Source organism: Rutidosis leptorrhynchoides, chromosome 9, assembly GCF_046630445.1.
Source record: "Rutidosis leptorrhynchoides isolate AG116_Rl617_1_P2 chromosome 9, CSIRO_AGI_Rlap_v1, whole genome shotgun sequence".
In the NCBI taxonomy this organism is placed as follows: Eukaryota; Viridiplantae; Streptophyta; class Magnoliopsida; order Asterales; family Asteraceae; genus Rutidosis; species Rutidosis leptorrhynchoides.
The window spans coordinates 71,420,766-71,441,565 of NC_092341.1; the positions used below are offsets into that span (position 1 = coordinate 71,420,766).

The 20,800-nt window shown below is 32.2% G+C and overlaps 1 protein-coding gene across 1 annotated transcript; it reads right to left on the reverse strand.

Annotated features, from left to right (window-relative positions):
• Positions 1-1,024: 1,024 nt before the first annotated feature.
• On the reverse strand, positions 1,025-6,095 carry LOC139868153 (B-box zinc finger protein 20-like). The gene is made up of 3 exons (XM_071856486.1): positions 5,910-6,095; positions 5,089-5,475; positions 1,025-1,387 (listed from the first exon to the last, which is right to left on the reverse strand). The coding sequence occupies exons 1-3, from the start codon at positions 6,093-6,095 to the stop codon at positions 1,025-1,027; spliced, it is 936 nt and encodes a 311-aa protein (XP_071712587.1).
• Between the last annotated feature and the right edge of the window lie 14,705 nt (positions 6,096-20,800).

The following is a 20,800-nucleotide window of genomic DNA, read 5'->3' on the forward strand; positions in this document are numbered from 1 at the left end:
CATATATATATATATATATATATATATATATATATATATATATATTTTTTTTTTTTTTAAAAGTATCATATGTATTAGAGGAGTAATAAATAGTACAATATAATCTTTTACGGTACATTGTGGGTAGATAACTATAATAAAAGGGTTTATCTAACTGTGAAAAGTTTGAGTGTATGTATTAATTGAGCCTTAGTTTATAGCCAATCCCTATGAAGACTGATTTATTGGAGAACTCATTTGGGATATGTTTCCCATTTTTCCTTCTATCAAATTCGAAAACAACCATAACTATTTATGTAGAATATGCTTCTCAACATACAATACATACAATGAACCCATCAAAGAAGATAACAAATGCAACATGAAACCATGCTGCATTCATTGTATGCCACACTGTTTTCCTTTTGTCTTTTCCAATAATTCATCATCATATATTACATATTCCATAAATCATAGGAAATGTAATCAAAAGATCTCAATATTCCATAAATAACATTATCCTGATTATTCTCCATTATATGAGATATGTTTATTTAGTAGACGGGTGAAAAAAAGGTTTCTCAGTCAAGTTATTTAAAAACTAATTTTATTAAGATGTATGCCTTTTAATCAGCTATCTTGTATATTATTATATACTATTTCCTGGTCAATATGAGACATGATGCTTATAATAAACTCTTTCCTGGTCAATATGAGACATGACGCTTATAATTTTGAACCTTATACTCCATATTTTAGGTGAATATCAGGAACTGTCAACTACTAAGTTATCATAATCATAATTTTATAACTATAATCCTCAAAATGTTACACACTTTCTCTATTGCTCCATAAAGTTAACTTTCTAATGAAAAACACGTAAATGAAGTTAATAAACTATGAACAAAATAAACATCTTGGTGAAAACGAAATTTTTTAAAACATGAGGGAACCAAATTAAACACACTTGGATCAAAACATGAAGATGAAATAAAAAAAGATGCAAAACAACAAGGAACTGGACAGCTCGGTTTAGTTAATACTACTATCTAAGCATTCTTGATCTCTTGGCCAATGTGGGAGGACCCATTTGAGGGACAGCGAAACAATTTCCATCATCCGATCTTCGTTTTTCGTTCGATTTAGTGATCTTATGATTAGGGTTAGTTGGACTAATCATATCATTTCCAAATCGCATATTTGAATTATAAGGTGGAAGTTGATCATATATATTATGATTATGATGACATGGTTGTCGTTGTGGTGGTACTTGCAGTGGTGGTGGAGTTGGCGGTGGTGGTGCTTGTGGTACCCATATACCCATTGTTTCTGACGAGAAGCAATCGTTGCTAATGTGTCCTTTTAGTACCTCATCGTCCCAAAATGGATCTTGATCATCCTCATAACCCTGTAAATTAAAATCGATTAGTTAATTCTATGTAGCTAAACAACGTATTTGGCCTGACGATATTGAGGTGCCTAGACATAACATAATGTATATATTGGTGTAATAAATCGTGTTGGGTATGTATGTTTGCTTTTCAAATAAAAAATAAAAAATAACGAGTTTGATCGATATTCCGCTCGGAGGTAAAAGATTCACCAGGATATGTGATAATGGCTTAAAGTTTAGCAAGTTAGACAGGTTCCTTGTGTCGGGTGAATTTTCTCAAGCTTGGCCTGAATTATACGCGAATGTGCTAGATAGAAGAAAGTCAGACCATGCCCCGATTGTTCTTAAAAATGGCCTGACTGACTTTGGTCCAAAACCAATCCGTGTTTTCAATGAGTGGCTCAAAATAGAAGGGATAGAAGGTGTAATCGAGCAGATTTGGAATGACTCTGGCCAAACAACAAGACTGGACTGTAACATGAGAAATAAATTAAAACAGGTGAAATTAGAATTGAAGAAAAGGAGTTCGGTCTTTGACAAACTTGAAGAGAAAATCCTGGAACACTCCAAAGCAGCAGCCAAATGGGAATCCGAGGCAGAAAAAAGAACCCTTAATGATGCAGAAAGAGAGGCGTGGATGAATGAGAGAAAATTATGGTTCGAAAAAGAACAGGCCCATATTAACATGCTGAGTCAGAAAGCCAAGATAAGATGGAACTTAGAGGGTGACGAAAACTCGAGGTATTTTCATAATTTTGTGAAACGACGGGGAAGCAAAAATACTATTCGTGGTATTCACATTAACGGAGTCTGGACTTGCAACCCGCAAATTATTAAAGATGAAGTGCTTGCTTTCTTCTCAAACAACTTCAAAAGGTCTGAAGATGTCAGCTGGTCTTTTATTTTCGATTGCAACAAAATCTCAGAAGAAGATAACATCTTTTTAGAAGGAAAATTTTCAGAAGATGAGATTTGGAAAGCTATCAAAAATTGTGGTAGCTCCAAAGCTCCTGGGCCCGATGGTTTCAATATGATGTTCTATAAGAAGTTTTGGTGGCTTCTAAAAGACGACTTAATGAAGATCTTTGATTGGTTTTGGGATCGTATGGAAATCTCGAGGGGATGCAACGCCTCTTTTATCACTTTAATTCCGAAGATCGATAACCCTCTTAGCCTCTCGAATTATAGGCCTATAAGCCTCATTGGAAGTGTATACAAAGTGATCGCAAAAGTTCTTTCATGTCGCCTTTCTAAAGTGATTCATAAGGTAATTGGTGTAGAACAAAGCGCATTCATTGAAGGACGTTTCATTTTAGACGGTGTTCTCATTGCAAATGAAACAATCGATGACCTTAGGAGAAACAAAAAGAAAGGGCTCATATTCAAAATTGATTTTGAGAAAGCGTTCGATCGGCTAAAATGGGAGTTCATTTTTGACACAATGGAAAGTTTCGGTTTCGGATCTAGATGGATAAATTGGATCAAGGCATGTCTCACTTCTGCCACTATCTCGATTCTAGTCAATGGTTCACCTACACACGAATTCAAGTCTGAAAAAGGAGTAAGACAAGGTGACCCTATTTCTCCGTTCTTATTTAATATCGCCGCCGAGGGTTTAAATTTGTTAATAAAGCGTGCAATCGAATGTGGTGAATTAAAAGGCATCCTCGTCGGTAAAAATAAAGTTTGCGTGTCACATCTTCAATATGCCGATGACATGATCTTCTTCGGAGAATGGAGTGAAAGTAACATGGTGAGCATCATGAATCTTTTAAAGTGTTTTGAAAAACTCTCGGGGCTAAAAGTTAATCTTCATAAAAGCAATTTATTCGGAGTTGGTGTTAGCGATCATGAATGCTCTCGTTTAGCAAGCAAGTTTCATTGTTCAGTCGGTCACTTCCCAATTAATTACCTCGGCATCCCTCTAGGCATCAAGATGAATAAAATCTCCGCATGGCAACCTGTGATAAATAAATTCAAGAAGAGATTATGTGACTGGAAAGCTAAATCAATCTCGTTTGGGGGAAGACTTACTCTCGTGAAATCGGTTCTCAGCAGCTTACCGCTCTATTTCTTCTCTTTGTTCCGTGCACCGGCAAGTGTGGCAAAGCTTCTCGAGTCCCTAAGGTACAATTTCTTCTGGGGCGGGTCGGGTGAGGCTAAAAAGCTTTGTTGGGTTAAATGGGATAAAGTTCTTCTTCCTTATAATTTGGGCGGGTTAAACATCGGTTCTTTGACGGCCAAAAACCTTGCCTTATTGGCTAAATGGTGGTGGCGGTTCAATACCGATCATGGCTCTTTGTGGGTGAAGGTCATTTCTAGTATCTATGGGTCGGGTGGTAGTTTGGGAAATACTAACCTTAACAGGTCAATCTCGGGATCATTTACTTGGAACAACATTATCAAGGTTGGAGCTTCAATCGATTCGCTCGATATCAGCTTCTCTACATCTTTCATCAAGGATATTGGTTTTGGGAGTTCGCTTCTGTTTTGGCATGATCAATGGATAGGTAACAGTACTCTAAAAGATGTTTTTAAAAGGCTGTATATGTTGGATAAAAACAAGCAAGCTCAGATTCGGGAAAGGGTAAATCGAGGTTTTGATGGATCTAGGCTGGAACTATCGTGGGATTGGGCCAGGCCCATTAGTGGGAGAGCTGGGATCGATTTACAGAGGTTGGTTTCCATGTTAGCTTCGTTCAATTTTGTCAATGGCTCGCATCAAAACTGCAAGTGGGACATGGAATCTGATGGAATTTTTAGATCAAAATCTTTAGCTTTAATCATTGATAAGAAAAAGTCAGTAGCTTCGTCAGCCATTCCTACTCTTCGAAATAAGTTGTTGCCACAAAAGGTGGGTATATTCGTTTGGAGGGCTTTGCAAAAGAGAATCCCGGTTCGTGTGGAATTAGATAAACGTGGCATTGATTTGCACTCCATTCTTTCTCCACTTTGCACGAATGAAGTTGAATCGGTTGACCACATATTAACTCGGTGTGTGCGGGTCAAGGAGCTTTGGTCTCTCGTCTTCAAATGGTGGAACATAAACGTGTCTTATTCGTCTCCCTTATCGCTCCAGGAAATCTTCGACGACTCATCTCACTGCTCGGCTCAAAATAATGTTGGGAAAGGCATTTGGCAAGGTACAAAATGGGCATGTAGCTATCATATTTGGAGGGCAAGAAACGATTTAGTTTTCAAAAATACTCCTTGGAACACGGCTACAATTTTTTCAAACATCCAAGCTTCAAGTTTCGGGTGGTTCTCCAAGAGACTGAAGAATTCTTGTATCATGTGGCATCAATGGCTTATCAACCCGGCTTTTTCCTTTTCGACTTCAACTATTAAAACCGGAATAGGCTAATTTTCTTCTCGTTCCTAGACATGTTCTATGTTTTAGTTAAAGAGGTTTTTGGCTCTAGCATAGGATTTGTTGTTTTTATGGTTTGTTTGGTTGTGGTTTCGTTGTGCTTTGTACTCTCTCGGTTTTAATATAATGCTTGCTTTCCAAAAAAAAAAAAAAAAATTAATAACGCTACAATCACTCATATTTACCAAAAATATTTCCAAATTAATGACAGCAAGTGAAGTTTACTAATCACATTAATTTATTTTTTCTCTCATTAATTTTTCTTTCTTTATTTTATTGGACCAAATCAAAACAAAATTGTCTAAAAATTATGAACACTTGTCAATTACAGAGTTTTAATGCCAACCTCGGAAAGAATCGGAGGAGAATCAAGAAAGTCTTCAACGTGCCAACCGGGTAGCATCTCAATCAAGTACTCCGAAATGCTACTTGAATTACTACGCCCATAACCCGACCCGTTTGATTTTGGAGCTTTGTTTGTTGTAATCTTTTGGGTTTTAGACCATGTTTCATCCACTACTGGTTCTTGTTGATCTTGAGAATTCGGTTTCTGGTTATGAACAATATCGTTGTTTCCAGTTGTCGGTAATAAAGCCACGGGAGATAACTTAATGCCGGTTAGAAGAAACCGGCCGTGATTCATGGTATGCTCGTTGACTTTATGAATTGCAACATCACAAACTTTGCATAGTATTGCTCTGTCTTGTTGACAAAACAATAGAGCTTTCTTTTCCTAAAAACAAAAGAAAAAAAAATAACAATTATACTTTCTCTTACGTCTCAAAATAATTGTTCCATTTTAATTTTTAAAAGTCTTTCTTTCCTAAATTTTAACTTTAAAAAGTTCTATTTCTATTATACCCTTATAATATTTGATGTAATTTATATGTTTGAATTCAATTTTAAACGTATTTTCATTCATATAATTTTCATCAATATATAACACAATTAACAAAAATGATCTAAAAGTCAAATATGCTAAAAAAAGACTTTCAAAAACAGTTATTTTGAGACTAATTTTGAGACTAATGAAGTATTATTTAATTTTTTATGTGACGTACGTTTATGAAGATTTTAAAAAGTTAACTCACGCATTTAAACACGAATTTACGCGAAAGATTATACGACTATAATTAAGAATTGGTTAAAATTGTTAAGTAATGTTACCTGACATATGTCACATATGGGGGAATCATTAGGGGAAGGGGAGGTGAGGGAGAAACGGGGATGTTTTCCGGCAAGGATGTTGGCGTGGTGGACACGGTGATCGCAGGCGGTACAAAGGGCGGCATCATCGGCGGAGCAAAATACCGATGCTTCGTCTTTGTTACATACATCACAGTTGATCTTCATTGATCGATCACTAGTATGGTTCTAATGGGTACGCATGTAGATGAGGTCAGTCTTTATATGTAAGTGGGACTATAAGTTTACATAAAATACCATATCATGGCCTCATGGCCTCTTATATACTCCGTATATTTTATGTTTTAGTTTACAGCTAGTAATGTTCTACCTGCATTATGTTATATTTATCTATTTATTGATTTATATTATACTTAGGGAGTACTATACATTCATCCCAAAAAGTCAATAGTTTTTTTTTTTTTTCGTTGTACGACCCATGCTCGAGTTATAAAGTTTTCGATTAGATAACCTGATGATGACATGCATTTGAATCTGGTTTAATATAATTTGTATTCTGCTTGTAGAATTTTTTTGTCATAATAACAAATATAAATAAATAAGTAAGATAAGATCTAACAATAAAAGAATATATATGTCGCGAGAAGTCTCAGGGAGTGGAACATGATGGGGTTAATAGTATAAATCCAGTTGCCATAGATTCCGTGCATTATTTTCCATACTTTATGTTATGAAAAGCAGCTTAGGCCCAAAATTAAATACAATTGGGTTAGAAAAAAAATAGATGATTTTCAAAAAAGATACATGACTTTCATTGATTCACATATTATTTTACATCATTTTCAAAACAAGGATATGTAAAATGTGATGGAAAAACGTGTGTTTTCACCAAACTTTGGACACAAATAATTATATGTTCGAGTGATATATAATAGTAACTATTTAGTGAATTTTTTAGTCTTTGACGAGGGCTTTAAAATGAGTTAAAGAGTATCCAAAATATCAAGTCTCAAAATTGCTAGTTTGGTGCAAAATCTATAAGTTTTAGTATTTTGTCCCACATCGGTTGTGGGAACAAACCTAAGGCTATAGTCTCCACTATAAATAAAGGTCTTAGGCTTTGAAAAAAGACACACCAAAAATCATATAAGCATTCTTATATGATTAGAGTTTCCTCTCAGCCGCAACAAGGTCTCCCCGTTTCGGTTACCTTTCAGGCAAGTGGTCAAGTCCGGCAGTACGCTGCTTCGGACCGGTGTACCCTGGGAACAGATGTCGAATCTGTTTAAGGGAATTGTGTCAAACACAAGCCCGGTTCAACCTAATATCGGTTAGATCGTTTCAACTTTCTATTGGTTTGATTATTTATTAGCAATATGATTATTACGTTTGTGATAATATATATAAGTGTTTTAGTTTCGTATATATTTTTCCTACAAAATGTTAGTAGGGATATCATTCTGTCAAGTTTGGGTCGGGTTTAAGTAATTCCAGACTTGAAACCTGTCACAAATTCGAATTCGGACTCGTCGGGTCCCTATTTAGTTACTAACTAGCAGGTAAACGGGTTCACCACAGATATTTGGATCTCATTTACTTACGTACTATCGGGTAAACGGGTTTTCCCACGGGTATTCGAGTATTTTTCGAGTGTACATGTCGGGTAATGCCGAGTAATCTAGTTCACGGGCCGAGTCTGGGGGGGGATTTGCCTCATTGGTCACCATGTTAACATGGTGTTCGAGGAGACCAGGGTTCGAGTCTGGGGGGGGGGGGGGGATTTTCGTGAATTAACTTCGTGAGCTAACCACTAACATTGCCTTTCAAAAAAAAAAAAAAAAAAATAAAAATAAAAAAAATCTAGTTCACGGGCCGAGTTATCGGGTTTAGAGGCCGGGTATATGGACTCGAGTCTTTTTTAGAGTATACTCGCCGGGTAATCGAGTTTGTGTCTAAAAAAGACCCTAGTCCATATACGCGGCCCAAAATTGAATACTATCCTCATACCCGGCCATAGACCCATTTATAAGGCCTGAATCCGGCCTAAAATAATTAAGTTTCGAGTTTCTTCATCGAATACAATTTTTTATTTTATTTTATTTATTTTATTTCGCCATCCATAAATGTTAGTGATCCGTCTAGCTATCTCAAATGTTTTGATCAATTAATATTTTAACCTATTAACATCGCTACAAGTGATCATATTAAGTCAAACGCTAGTGAACATATTCGTGGATTATATATTCGTGTAATTGTGTAAATGGGTGAGTGAGTCTATCCAAAAATACATTTGAATATGTAATTAGTATTAGGTGATAATGTCTTTGCGCGCGCGCACACACACACATACATATATATACCAGTAAAATGACCCGTGAAATTACGAGGTTGTTTAAACAAAATAATTTAATGATATGTTTTAGGTTTTAAGTGAATGTAAATGCTAAAGTCATTTAGTTTAATGACCCGTTGGATCACAGATTTCGACTAAAAAACTTGTCGTTATTAACTTGGTGAATAAATGAACTACATTAATTCTACCATCACTTTCTTCCAATTTTCATTACAATTAATATTTTACTTATCATAAATGGTACTTATTTAACATTAAAAGAGGGACTCAAAATACCTGGTTCAACCTTGTGAAAATCATGATTATATTTGAATTCTTCTATCATATTTTTTTTAACGGCCATAACATTGATATATTATTAAAACACACTCCCTAGCAAGACGCTAATAGAGAAAAACGATTACAAAGGCTTTAGATGACATGAGTTCCAATTTGAAACTATATGTCCTCTAATTTTTAGCCAACGGAAAGAATACAACTTAATTACATCAACTAAAGTATTTCTACGAATAACTATGTTGTTAAAAACAATACCGTTCCGAAATCGCCATAACACCTCACAGGATGGTAATCACGATCGTTATGATACAGTCCTTAGTAGACGAAGACAAGGACCCGCCTTTAATCCACGTTTGAGCCTCGAACCAAACACCAAAAATAGGCATGCCACAATCTAACCTAACCCGAGCCAACCGCCAAACATCAAACGCCATAGAGCACTCAAAAACTAAGTGACTCTGGTGTTCAACACCTTGATTACACACCGGATAAACAATCGTAGATAATTCTAAACCTCTAGCGGAAAGGTTTCAACGAAGAGGAAGAGCATCTAGCTTGAAGCGCCACCAAAAAACATTTACTTTCCTAGGTAGAACTTTCACCCACGATGTAACAACATTAAGTGAAGATAAACAAATCCGATCAATGTGTGCTCTCGTGTATTTAACAGTATACAAACCCCACGAGTTCAAAGAAAACGACCATCTATCCTCTCTCTCCGTTATGTTTACTTTTTGTAACTCGACGAGCATCGCTTCCAAAAGTGAAGCATTTCGAGCACTAATCTCCCGAGCCCAAACCCATTGCCAATCATCATTAACCCATTTATCTGCCACCGAATCCAACTTGTTAACATCCAAATGATATAGGCGCCTGTAACGGGTCGCAAGATGAGAAGAATCGCACCAAGTATCATGCCAAAATCCTACACTTCTTCCATTACACACCTCCATGTGAATGAAGTTAGATGGCAACATGTTTTCTGAAATGGGTTTCACACATGCAGTAACTATATCAACCCAAGTGTTATTTCCATAAGTATCATTAAAAATTGGGCCATGAATAGACTTAATAATCCTAACCCACAATTCATCCAGATGAAGTAAGTAACGCCATCTTCATTTATAGATCAACACAGAATTGAAAGCTTTTAAGCTCCCGATGTTCAAACCACCTTGATTGAAAGAAGCAAGAACGGAATCCCATTTAACCCACGCCATATTCTTTTTAGACACATTACCACCCCAAAAACACGAATCGCTTCTAGGTTTTTAATAATAGTATCTGGACATTTGAAGATAGATATAAGATAGATCCCGAGACTACCCTTAACCGATTCAAGTGAAACGACCCAACCCGTCAAATTTCCGGCCCATAATTTTTTTTCCTTTTTAACATATTAATTACGCAACATTAGTCCATTTATGTTTCCGAAAACATCATCATTACAATGTTGAGTTTAAACATCTTTAAAACATACAATACATAAATTAAGTTTACAAAACGGGAATACAACCCGGAACCCATTTGACGTATCCAAAATATAGTTCATGACCCGACTAGTTCAGTTTACAACCAAGACCGAGCATGGTGATCGGGAATGCTACTCAATCCTAATCAAAAGTATAAAGCAATCCAAAAAGTACTAGTCTCCAAGCAAGCTCATGCCGCCACTTGCAACCTATAAAAATATAAACAACGAGGGGGTAAGCTAATTGCTTAGTGAGTGCAATACTTATACGCATACATACATAATTCAATTACTTGCATTCACCTACACAAAAATAACACACGTCATTAGCAAAACATAATATCACGTATTAAATTATACCACAAGCCAACAACGATAACATATAGGTCACGTTAATAATACAATGCTAACATGAATACGTACAAACCACCGGTTAATCAAGATCACGAGGGAATAAACCCCTTTGAAAAGCCACGGATGTTCATAACATCAAATAGTACCAAATTCCAATTCCATGAGTGGTATCGTCACATCGAACTTCAACCCACTCTTCACGCTTCATGTGGTATCGTCTCATCGAACTTTAACCGACATATGAGGTATCGCCACATCGAACTTCAAGCCCTCATCAAGCAATATAATAGTGGTATGGCATCGTCAATATCAAACTTTAAATCCACACACATGAGGTATCATCACTATCGAACTTAAACGCTCATCAAACAAACAATCGTGGTATGGCATCGTCACTATCGAACTTTAAATCTATACATATGAGGTATCGTCACTATCGAACTTAAACCCCCATCGAACAACGTAATAGTAGTATGGCATCGTCCCATCGAACTTTAAGTCCATACATATGAGGTATCGTCACATCGAACTTAAACCCTCATCCCGCATCCCGGTCCCAATGTAGCCCAAGAGAAGTGTATTCTACCGAATGACACTTGCCACGTCGTACACAAGCAACCAAATTATATACATAAACGTATAAATATTCCACTCACCTTATCACGCCGGTGGTGATTAAACACTTCCGTAAGCTTCAAGCGAAGTACCTAATACATTAAGTACCCAAATCAACATACAAACTAGTGGAACTAACCACCAACACTTAACTCTTGAGCATTTAATGACCCAATTGAATTAAATGATCCATTTACACCAAAACCGTCCATTTAAAGCCAAGACTCATCATTAATTACTAAAAGCTAGTGATTGAAGTCTACTAACACCAACTAACACAAACTTAGGGTATTTCATACCCATCTCACCCAATTAGGTCAACCATTTTCTATTTGACCCATTTTAACACTTAGGCTTACAAATTTGGTCAAAACTACGACCCGGGAATTTCCGACCAAATTTAAACTTAATCTTAACATGATTCTGACAAGATAAGCAAAGTCTGTAATGTTGAGTCTCAAAGTTTTCGAACTGTTTTCACAAAATCAATTACCCTTTGACGATTCCCGACGATTCACGAACCTTTAATTGTAACCAGAAATGTAAATATAAATAATTATATATGTAAATAATTATATTAAATATATTAATGAACTATTAAGTAATTTAGTTTTTATGAAAGATAACTTTAAATAACTAAATCTTGTTATTTTGAATATATATATAGTATATTATATATAAATGGATCAAACATAATTTGTCAACGTTATCAAAATATTAAATGTATAATGTTATACTTTGAGGTTAATTGTTTAATATATATAATTAATTATCTACTTAACATTTAACACGTAATTGTATATATATATATATATATATATATATATATATATATATATATATATATATATATATATATATGTATGTATATAAATTTAAATCTATATATGATTCCTAATCAAGATTATATTGTAATATATAAAATGCATAAAATGTATAAACATTAAATATTTAATTAAAGATATCACATATATATTATGTAATTATTAAATATTACATAAATTAATAAATTGGATATTAATATATTAAATGTGGTTACAAGATAAAAAGAATATGGTTGTTATACTAATATTATTATTACTTCATTATTATTATTAATATTAATATTAATATTATTAATATTAACAGATATGGAATTTGATACATATAATGTGTTAAAAGTTTTATTATTTTTAATATTATTATCATTATTTTATCACTTTACTTAATATTATTAAGTATTATAAGTATCATTAAAATTATAATAAGAAAATTGTTACATGTAATTTGTTATATTATTAGTAGTATTATTATGATCGTTGTTATCATCATGATTATTAACAATATTATCATATTATTATTATTATTATTTTTGTCAATATAGTTATTACCATTTTTATTATTATTATCATTATTGGTATTATCATTAAATAGTATTCTTATTAAGTATTAGTATTAAGGATCATGATTATTGTTATATATTATCATTAATATTAGTATCATAAAAAAATAACACAATCTATTAATATTATCATTAATAATATCATTATGAATATTATTATAACTATTAGTAACATTATTCTAAATATTATTATTATTATTATCATTTTTACAATTATTATTATCATTAATATTTATAATCATTATTATTAATATTTTTATTAATAATATTAAATGTTAACAGTGTTATTATTATACATTATTAATTATTAATTATTAATTATTAACAATAAATTAAAATATAGAATGGATCTGTTATCTATATATACGCGTGAATATCTATCAGATCTATTATCTTATTTTTTTCTCTGTTTTTATTCTCCCTGATCGTGAACCATGGTCGAACCTAACATCACTACAAACAATTATCAATCAATTACCAATAATTGTTCAATTATCCATTATCATTCTCAATCGTAAACACGTTACAGATTCTATTAACTGAAGGATTTAACAGAGAAATGAGGAACAAACTTGGTTCCTCTGTACACGACCGAGTTAATTCAAAACACGAATTTGAAGCAATCTTCAAAATATAAAAATGCAGAAGTGTTAGAAATTAACCACTTAATCTATCTGTAAGTTTTCAAACGTTAACTCTTTCGATTGAGCTTGAATTTCAAAGTCAAAGTTATATTTCAAAAGGTCGAACGTATGAACATTGATCAAATTCGAGTTCATATGGATGTTTTAAGTTCAATTAAAGGTACAGATAGTTTCTAAATAAGTTTTTCAACCTACTTCGTGTTGTGATCTTAGTCTAAAAACGTCTCAATAATTAAATCAAGTTTTGAGTTGTGTTGTTCTTCACGAAGTCTATACAGCAGGTCTTTTATCTATATTTTTTTTATTATCGTTGTCTGTTAAATAAAGGTATCCAATACAGATTAACTATAATTAAATTTCAAAACTAAATCCAATCCAGTAATTAGAAGTTATAGTGGAGTTGTCTAGTCAGTCGATCAAATGGAGAAGAAGAACGAAACAGAAAAGGGTTTAAAAGAGTTTAAATGAGTAATAAATCAGAAAAACAGAAGTGGTGCAATGGTTGTTGAGTGTTGGTGTAACCGAGAGGTCTCGGGTTCGAGTCCCGGCGTGGCGTATTCTTTTTAAGCATGCCTTCAAAGCTTGTAATCCTTATTATTATTATTATTATTATTATTATTATTATTATTATTATTATTATTATTATTATTATTATTATTATTATTATTATTATTATTATTATTATTATTATTATTTCTATATTTATTATTTCTATTGTTATTGTTATTATTAATGAGTGTTATTGTTATTAAAATAAGTATTAGTTACCATTTATTATTATTATTATTATTATTATTATTATTATTATTATTATTATTATTATTATTATTAAAGTAATAAAATTTATTATTACTTTCATTAAAATTAGTATTAGTATCATTTTATAAACATTAGTATTATTATTAACATAGTTTTAATTATTTTTACCATTATTAACATTATTAATAGTATTATTATTATTATTAGTATTAATATTATTATTAAGTATTATGAATATTATTGTTATTATTATCATTATCATTATCATTATTATTACTTTTACCATCATTATGATTATTACAACTATATCATTATCATTAGTAATAAAAATTATTATTTTTATAGTTATTATTATTATCAATATTATTATGGTTATCATTATTAAAAGTATCATTATTTTAAAATTTATAATTAGTATTTTCATTGAAATTAATATCTTTATTAAAACTATCATTTTATTTTCATCAAAACTATTATTATTAACAAATAAATAATTTTGTATATAAAAATATATTTGTTACATATACTATAATTAAATTAATATTTTATATAGTTATATATCAGACATATTGATATTACTTATATAAATAATTACACATAACCAATTTACTGATTTTTAAATATAATACTAACCTTATATATATAGATATATTAACATAACTAAATGAATATATATATATATATATATATATATATATATATATATATATATGTATATATGTATATATATATATATATATATAAACAACAAATAATTTAAAATATATATATAAATAAGATATATGTTTTAAAATGAAATTCAATATAAATTCTATATAATCACAAATATATAAATATAATATAATTAATAACGAAAATTATGAGATTTCAATTATATGTTTTAATATATATATAAATGTTATAGGTTCGTGAATCCGAGGCCAACCCTACACTTGTTCAATGTCGTCATATGTATTTTTACTACAAAATACAGTATAGTGAGTTTTCATTTGCTCCCTTTTTAAATGCTTTTGCAATATATATTTTTGGGACTGAGAATACATGCGCTGCTTTTATAAATGCTTGACGAAATAGACACAAGTACTTAAAACTACATTCTATGGTTGGATTACTATACCGAATATCGCCCCTTCAAGTCCGGTAACCTAAGAATTGGGGAAATGACCCCTAATTGACGCGAATCCTAAAGATAGATCGATGGGCCTAACAAACCCCATTTTGGAATTTGGAATGCTTTAGTACTTCGATTTAAATATGGGCCTAACAAACCCCATTTTGGAATTTGGAATGCTTTAGTACTTCGATTTAAATGGTGATTGCAATTGACAATATTTATGGCATACTTGCGAGTATGCGGGGGATATTCTATATGCATTATGTTAATGTCGGTTACCAGGTGTTCATCATACGAATGATTTTTATACACTTGCGAGTGTATGATTATTTATTAAATGAAATCTTGTGGTCTATTAAAATTATGGAAATGATTGATTACGATAAACTAATGAACTCACCAAACTTTTGGTTGGCACTTTAAAGCATGTTTATTCTCAAGTATTAAAGAAATCTTTCGCTGTGAATTAGCTCATTTTAAGGATATTACTTAGAGTCATTCATGGCATATTTCAAAAGACGTTGCATTCGAGTCATTGAGTTCATCAAGATTATTATTAAGTCAAATATAGTTGGATGTATTATGAAATGGTATGCATGCCGTCAACTTTAAATGTAAAGAAAGTTTGTCTTTAAAAAAAACGAATGCAATGTTTGAAAAATGTATCATATAGAGGTCAAGTACCTCGCGATGTAATCATATGTTATTGTATTCGTCCTTATGGATTAGGAAGGGTCGTCTCATGTGGTATCAGAGCGGTGGTCTTAGCGAACCAGGTCTTGCATTAGTGTGTCTAACTGATAGTTGTTTAGATGCATTAGTGGGTCTGGACTTCGACCGTGTCTGCATGTCAAAAGTTTTGTTTATCATTTCGTGTCGAAAATTACCTGCTTATCATTCTTAGGGAATCACTTGCTTATCATCTTAAGTCTAGACACGTCTAACTGCATTTAGTGCATCGATAGTGTATAGACAAAATTCATATCTTAGCTTATCTGTTACTATAGACTTTTCCTGACAGCTTTCGTAGATTCCTCCGTAACTTATGGGATTTTAGTATTATATATGCATATGTAAATCATGTATTTCAGGGTACTAATCTACATCCTATAATCAATTTCATATCGAAAATCTTTCATCTGATCGTACGAGATGGATCCCTCCACCAGTTCGAATTCCACGGATTCCGACAGCTATTCCGATATGGATTTCCACCCGTGCTTCGACCGCAGTATAACTGGAATGGATCAACTAATTAGTCATCTTCAGTTCTGGATGAATTGGGGATGAGTTCATAGTCGACTTAATCAACGGAAATGAGAAGAAAGCAATTCCTTTCCACCAACCAAATTTCCTTCTTGGCGATGAACCTGAAGCACTTACCGCTGAACCTGTCCGAAACACCATATTTACCCTCATTGCCAGGATATCTCATAATGATTATATTCTATCCACAATTCTAAACATTATTCACCCGCTCGTTCCGACCGACAATCATCTCGGAATAATAGAAGAAGTCAATGAACTTTGCGCTCGAGTAAATCAATTTGGAGATTATGGTGCAAAATTTACTAGCTCCAACAACATTACCGGCACCAACAGTACCATCAGTAACAGCACCAGTACCATCAACAATCCATGCCTCAACATCTCATTCTGTACCTCGAGTATAATCATCATACTACGTATCGTTCTACATCAATTATTTTCGTTCTTCATGGCGATTACGTAATCTCTAAAGTTTTAGAGATTATTTATTCTAGTTCCAACCGAAAACTAAATGAGATTAATATCATATTAACTCATAAATCCATGATTACATCTGAAGAGAATATATATGTATATATGTTTTCATAAAGATTGTAATTAAAAATTCCTTTGTACAAACCGTTAATGGTGAAAATATTTTAACGGGTAGGTAATACTCGAGAAATATTTAGATTTCACATTAATAAGTTACATTGTACATTCTTCCAATCTGATTCAACAGTCATTTACTATCCTACTTACATCCACCAACATACGTGTCCGTTCACCGCAGAATAACCATTTTTATTCAAGTTCATATTTGGATTTTGATCTATCAAAATCCAACAAGTGGCATAATGAAGAAAACAATTGACAAAAAATAAAATTTGTTAGAAACAAACAAATTAACTATGATAGATCTTGTTAAGAATCCACACTAACAAAATCCTAGCTAACTGTTCCTAGCTAAATGTTAATCCCTTATTACATTTATTTATCGCAATTTATTTATCGTAATTTAATTATCGCAATTTTAGTTCTTTTAGAGACCCGTCCTAATCTGTGATGACCCGAAAAATTTCGACTTATTTTGAACCAAATTCTCGATATGATTTAATGTTTCCGACACGATAAGCAAAGTCTGTAAAACTGAATCTCAAAATTTTTGAACTATTCAATTACCCATCGACTGTTCTCGACGATTCGCGAACAATTATATGTAAAAAGATACATATATACACTATAACTTGAAAGCGTAACAAAGTATTAATTGTATGATACTGTGCATAAAACTTATTGGTTTAAATATATATTTGAATATATATGATAAGTTGGAATTATAATTGTATGAATAACTTGCGATGCGTATTTAAAATGTGTTTATGAATATTAACTTGGTTATTAAACGTTTTGATTTAAAACAATATTATTAAATATACTTTGATAGATAACGAGACGATGATTTATAGAAGTAAATGACCAAAACACTCGAATGTATAAGTTATATTTCGAGTGATATAGTTTATGGATAGTTAAGTCTATATTTTGACAAAGGTACGAGTCACGAAAGGTAAAGTGCCAGTTTTCTCAGTGTACGAAAGGACGTTCGAAAAACCGAAACCGGGACATAAGTCGAGTGACAACGTATGACTTATCGGAACAAAAATTACAAGTCAACTAGACAAGAGAATATAATATATTATATAATTAATTAATTTAAATTATATATATTATATATATATATATATTATATTTAATTATGTCGACAAGCAAAACAATAAAAAAATTGTGAGCTGGATTTTGGGGCCATGCGATCGCATGGGAAATAGGCATAAAACCCATGCGATCGCATGGGGTCAGATTTCAGGAAAGGTCTATAAATTGAATTCGTTTTTGCTCGATTACACACACATATCCTCACATCCCTCTGCTCTCTTTATATATATATATATATATATATATATATATATATATATATATATATATATATATATATATATATATATATATATATATATATATATATATATATATATATATATATATATATTATTAATTAATATTATAATTAATCTTAATACTATTAGTAGTATTATTATTAATTAATATTATACATAAAATACTACGACGAGGTCATGAGCGTGTCACTTCAAAACAAGCTTTTCGAACGGGATAGAGTTAAGGAAATTATGGGTTATAGCTTTGGAGGTTATGGGTAATATTCGTGGGTATTGTTTGCAAGTCAAACCTAGTGTTTATCATCTCTGTTGCATCTACGTACTTTCCTGTAATATTGAATCACAATATTGATACGTGAGCATTCATATCTTATCTTTTATATATTAATACTGTATCCATGTCTAGTGCTCGAGTATATATGTTTATGCATGCTTGTATGCTTTAATTTTGTCATTTGATAGTTTATGATGAAACACGAATTTGATACATATGCTACTGATAAAAAGTATATGATATGCATGTTTTTGGAAAGCTGTCGAAAAATCAATAACTTTTCATTTAGAAATCGCGTAATTTCAATGAACGAATTTAAAGATATGGTCAACTGAATTATTATTGACGTTAATTGAAATTGCTTTTGAATCTGCAATTGATATTCAAACAACTTGTTTATGAGATTGATAAATTAGATTTTAAATATTACCAGCCGAGTAAATGAATTCTTATATAAGGCACGTCTCGTTTTGTTGAACAATTGTCAAAAGTGATCGTTTTATCATATTTTAAAGCCTTATAAAAACTATAGTTTAATTTTACAAGAATTGGGAAACTATGTGAAATGTTAAAATGTTTCTATTGCCATGATCATTCAACTATTGTATTGAGTCAGATTGACTTTTTGAAATGACTTTTGATAACTTTTGTATGTCGATCTCGAGCATTAGGATTGTGATACACTATGACCAGACCTAGCTTGTTAGACATTTATTGACCAACATATGTTCTCTAGGTTGAGATCTACGGTTATTTGGTATTCCGAGTTTCGGTCACATTTCGGTGAACGAATTTATGTGCTGCTAAGGTGAGTTTCATTTGCTCCCTTTTTAATTGCTTTTGCAATCTATATTTTTGGGCTGAGAATACATGCACTTTATTTTAAACGCAATGGATACAAGTACATACTAAATTCTACACCGAGTTTAAACCGAAAATCCCTTAGCTTTGGTAACTAGTAACTGCCGGTTATAAGAACTGGTGGGCGCGAGTAGTTATATATGGATCCATAGGGCTTGACATCCCCGTCTGTTCCAGATATAGAAACCCTAGCCTGAACTATAAAACAGACGTATGCTATTTGAGGTTAATACACGTTGGAATGCATGTATTGTACATGTTGGTTGCATGTATGTTAAAATAGGGGTACTTATAATAACGTTAAAGTTTAGTTACCAGGGTGCTCAATCTTGTAGAATATTTTGATAAACGTTTCTGGATGAAACAACTGAAATCTTGTGGTCCACCTTTATATACAGATTATAGGAAACATTAAAACTATGAACTCACCAACCTTTGTGTTGACACTTGTTAGCATGTTTATTCTCAGGTTCCCTAGAAGTCTTCCGCTATTTGCTTATATGTTATACAAGATATGTGCATGGAGTTATACATGCTTTATTCGAGAAAACATTGCATTCACAAATCATCACCATCTATCTTATTTTGACTACATTGTCAACGGAAGTATTATTGTAAACTATTATATTACGATGATTGTCTATATGTACAAATCATCAGATGTCGAAAATCTTTGATTTAAATATTCATTTATGGTGTGCCTTTTCAAAAGAATGCAATGTTTACAAAACGTATCATATAGAGGTCAAATACCTCGCAATGAAATCGATGAATGACGTGTTCGTCCATATGGATTTGGAGTGATCGTCAAATAATCCATCCGGACGAAGTCTTCAACATCTAGTTACATCGTGAGGTACTCGACTTATATATGATATATTTTACAAACATTGTATTCGTTTTTAAAAGACAAACTTTTATTACATCGAAAGTTGACGGCATGCACGCCATTTCATAATATATCCAACTATAATTGACTTAATAATAATCTTGATGAACTCGATGACTCGAATGCAACGTCTTTTGAAATATGTCATGAATAACTCCAAGTAATATCTCTAAAATGAGCAAATGCACAGCAGAAGATTTCTTTCATACCTGAGAATAAACATGCTTTAAAGTGTCAACCAAAAAGGTTGGTGAGTTCATAAGTTTATCATAAACAATAAAATTTATCATTTTAATAGACCACAAGATTTAAATACAGTATACCTATATCGTGTACAAAACCATATTTCATAATGCTTAGCAGAGTAGGTTCGTATCCTTTTCTCCCCCGTAGGTTGCCTCGCGATTTTTAATATCTTTCATAAACATAATCTCATATCAGGCATTTCGCACGGGATAGAGATAAAAGTCATTCATACGAACTACAAACACCTGGTAATCGACCTTAACAAGATGCATATAGAATATCCCCCACATACCGGCATTCCGCACGGTCATGCAAAAGCATACAAACAGGCCACTCTTTTAAATATGATGGTTGTGTACACCTCACAAACAGATCATATCTTTTAAAGCTGGCGGTTGTATACCTAGTTCGAAGTACTAAAGCAGTTCAAATTCTCTGACTGGGGCTTGTTAGTGCCCATAGATCT

What these genes read in the sequence shown, in the direction of transcription:
- LOC139868153 (XM_071856486.1), bottom strand. Translation starts at nt 6,095, where the DNA reads ATGAAGATCAACTGTGATGTATGTAACAAAGACGAAGCATCGGTATTT. An exon ending in CCATATGTGACATATGTCAG is followed by an intron (nt 5,476 to 5,909) that starts GTAACATTACTT and finishes TTTTGTTTTTAG; the next exon opens with GAAAAGAAAGCTCTATTGTT. An exon ending in CTCCTCCGATTCTTTCCGAG is followed by an intron (nt 1,388 to 5,088) that starts GTTGGCATTAAA and finishes TTTAATTTACAG; the next exon opens with GGTTATGAGGATGATCAAGA.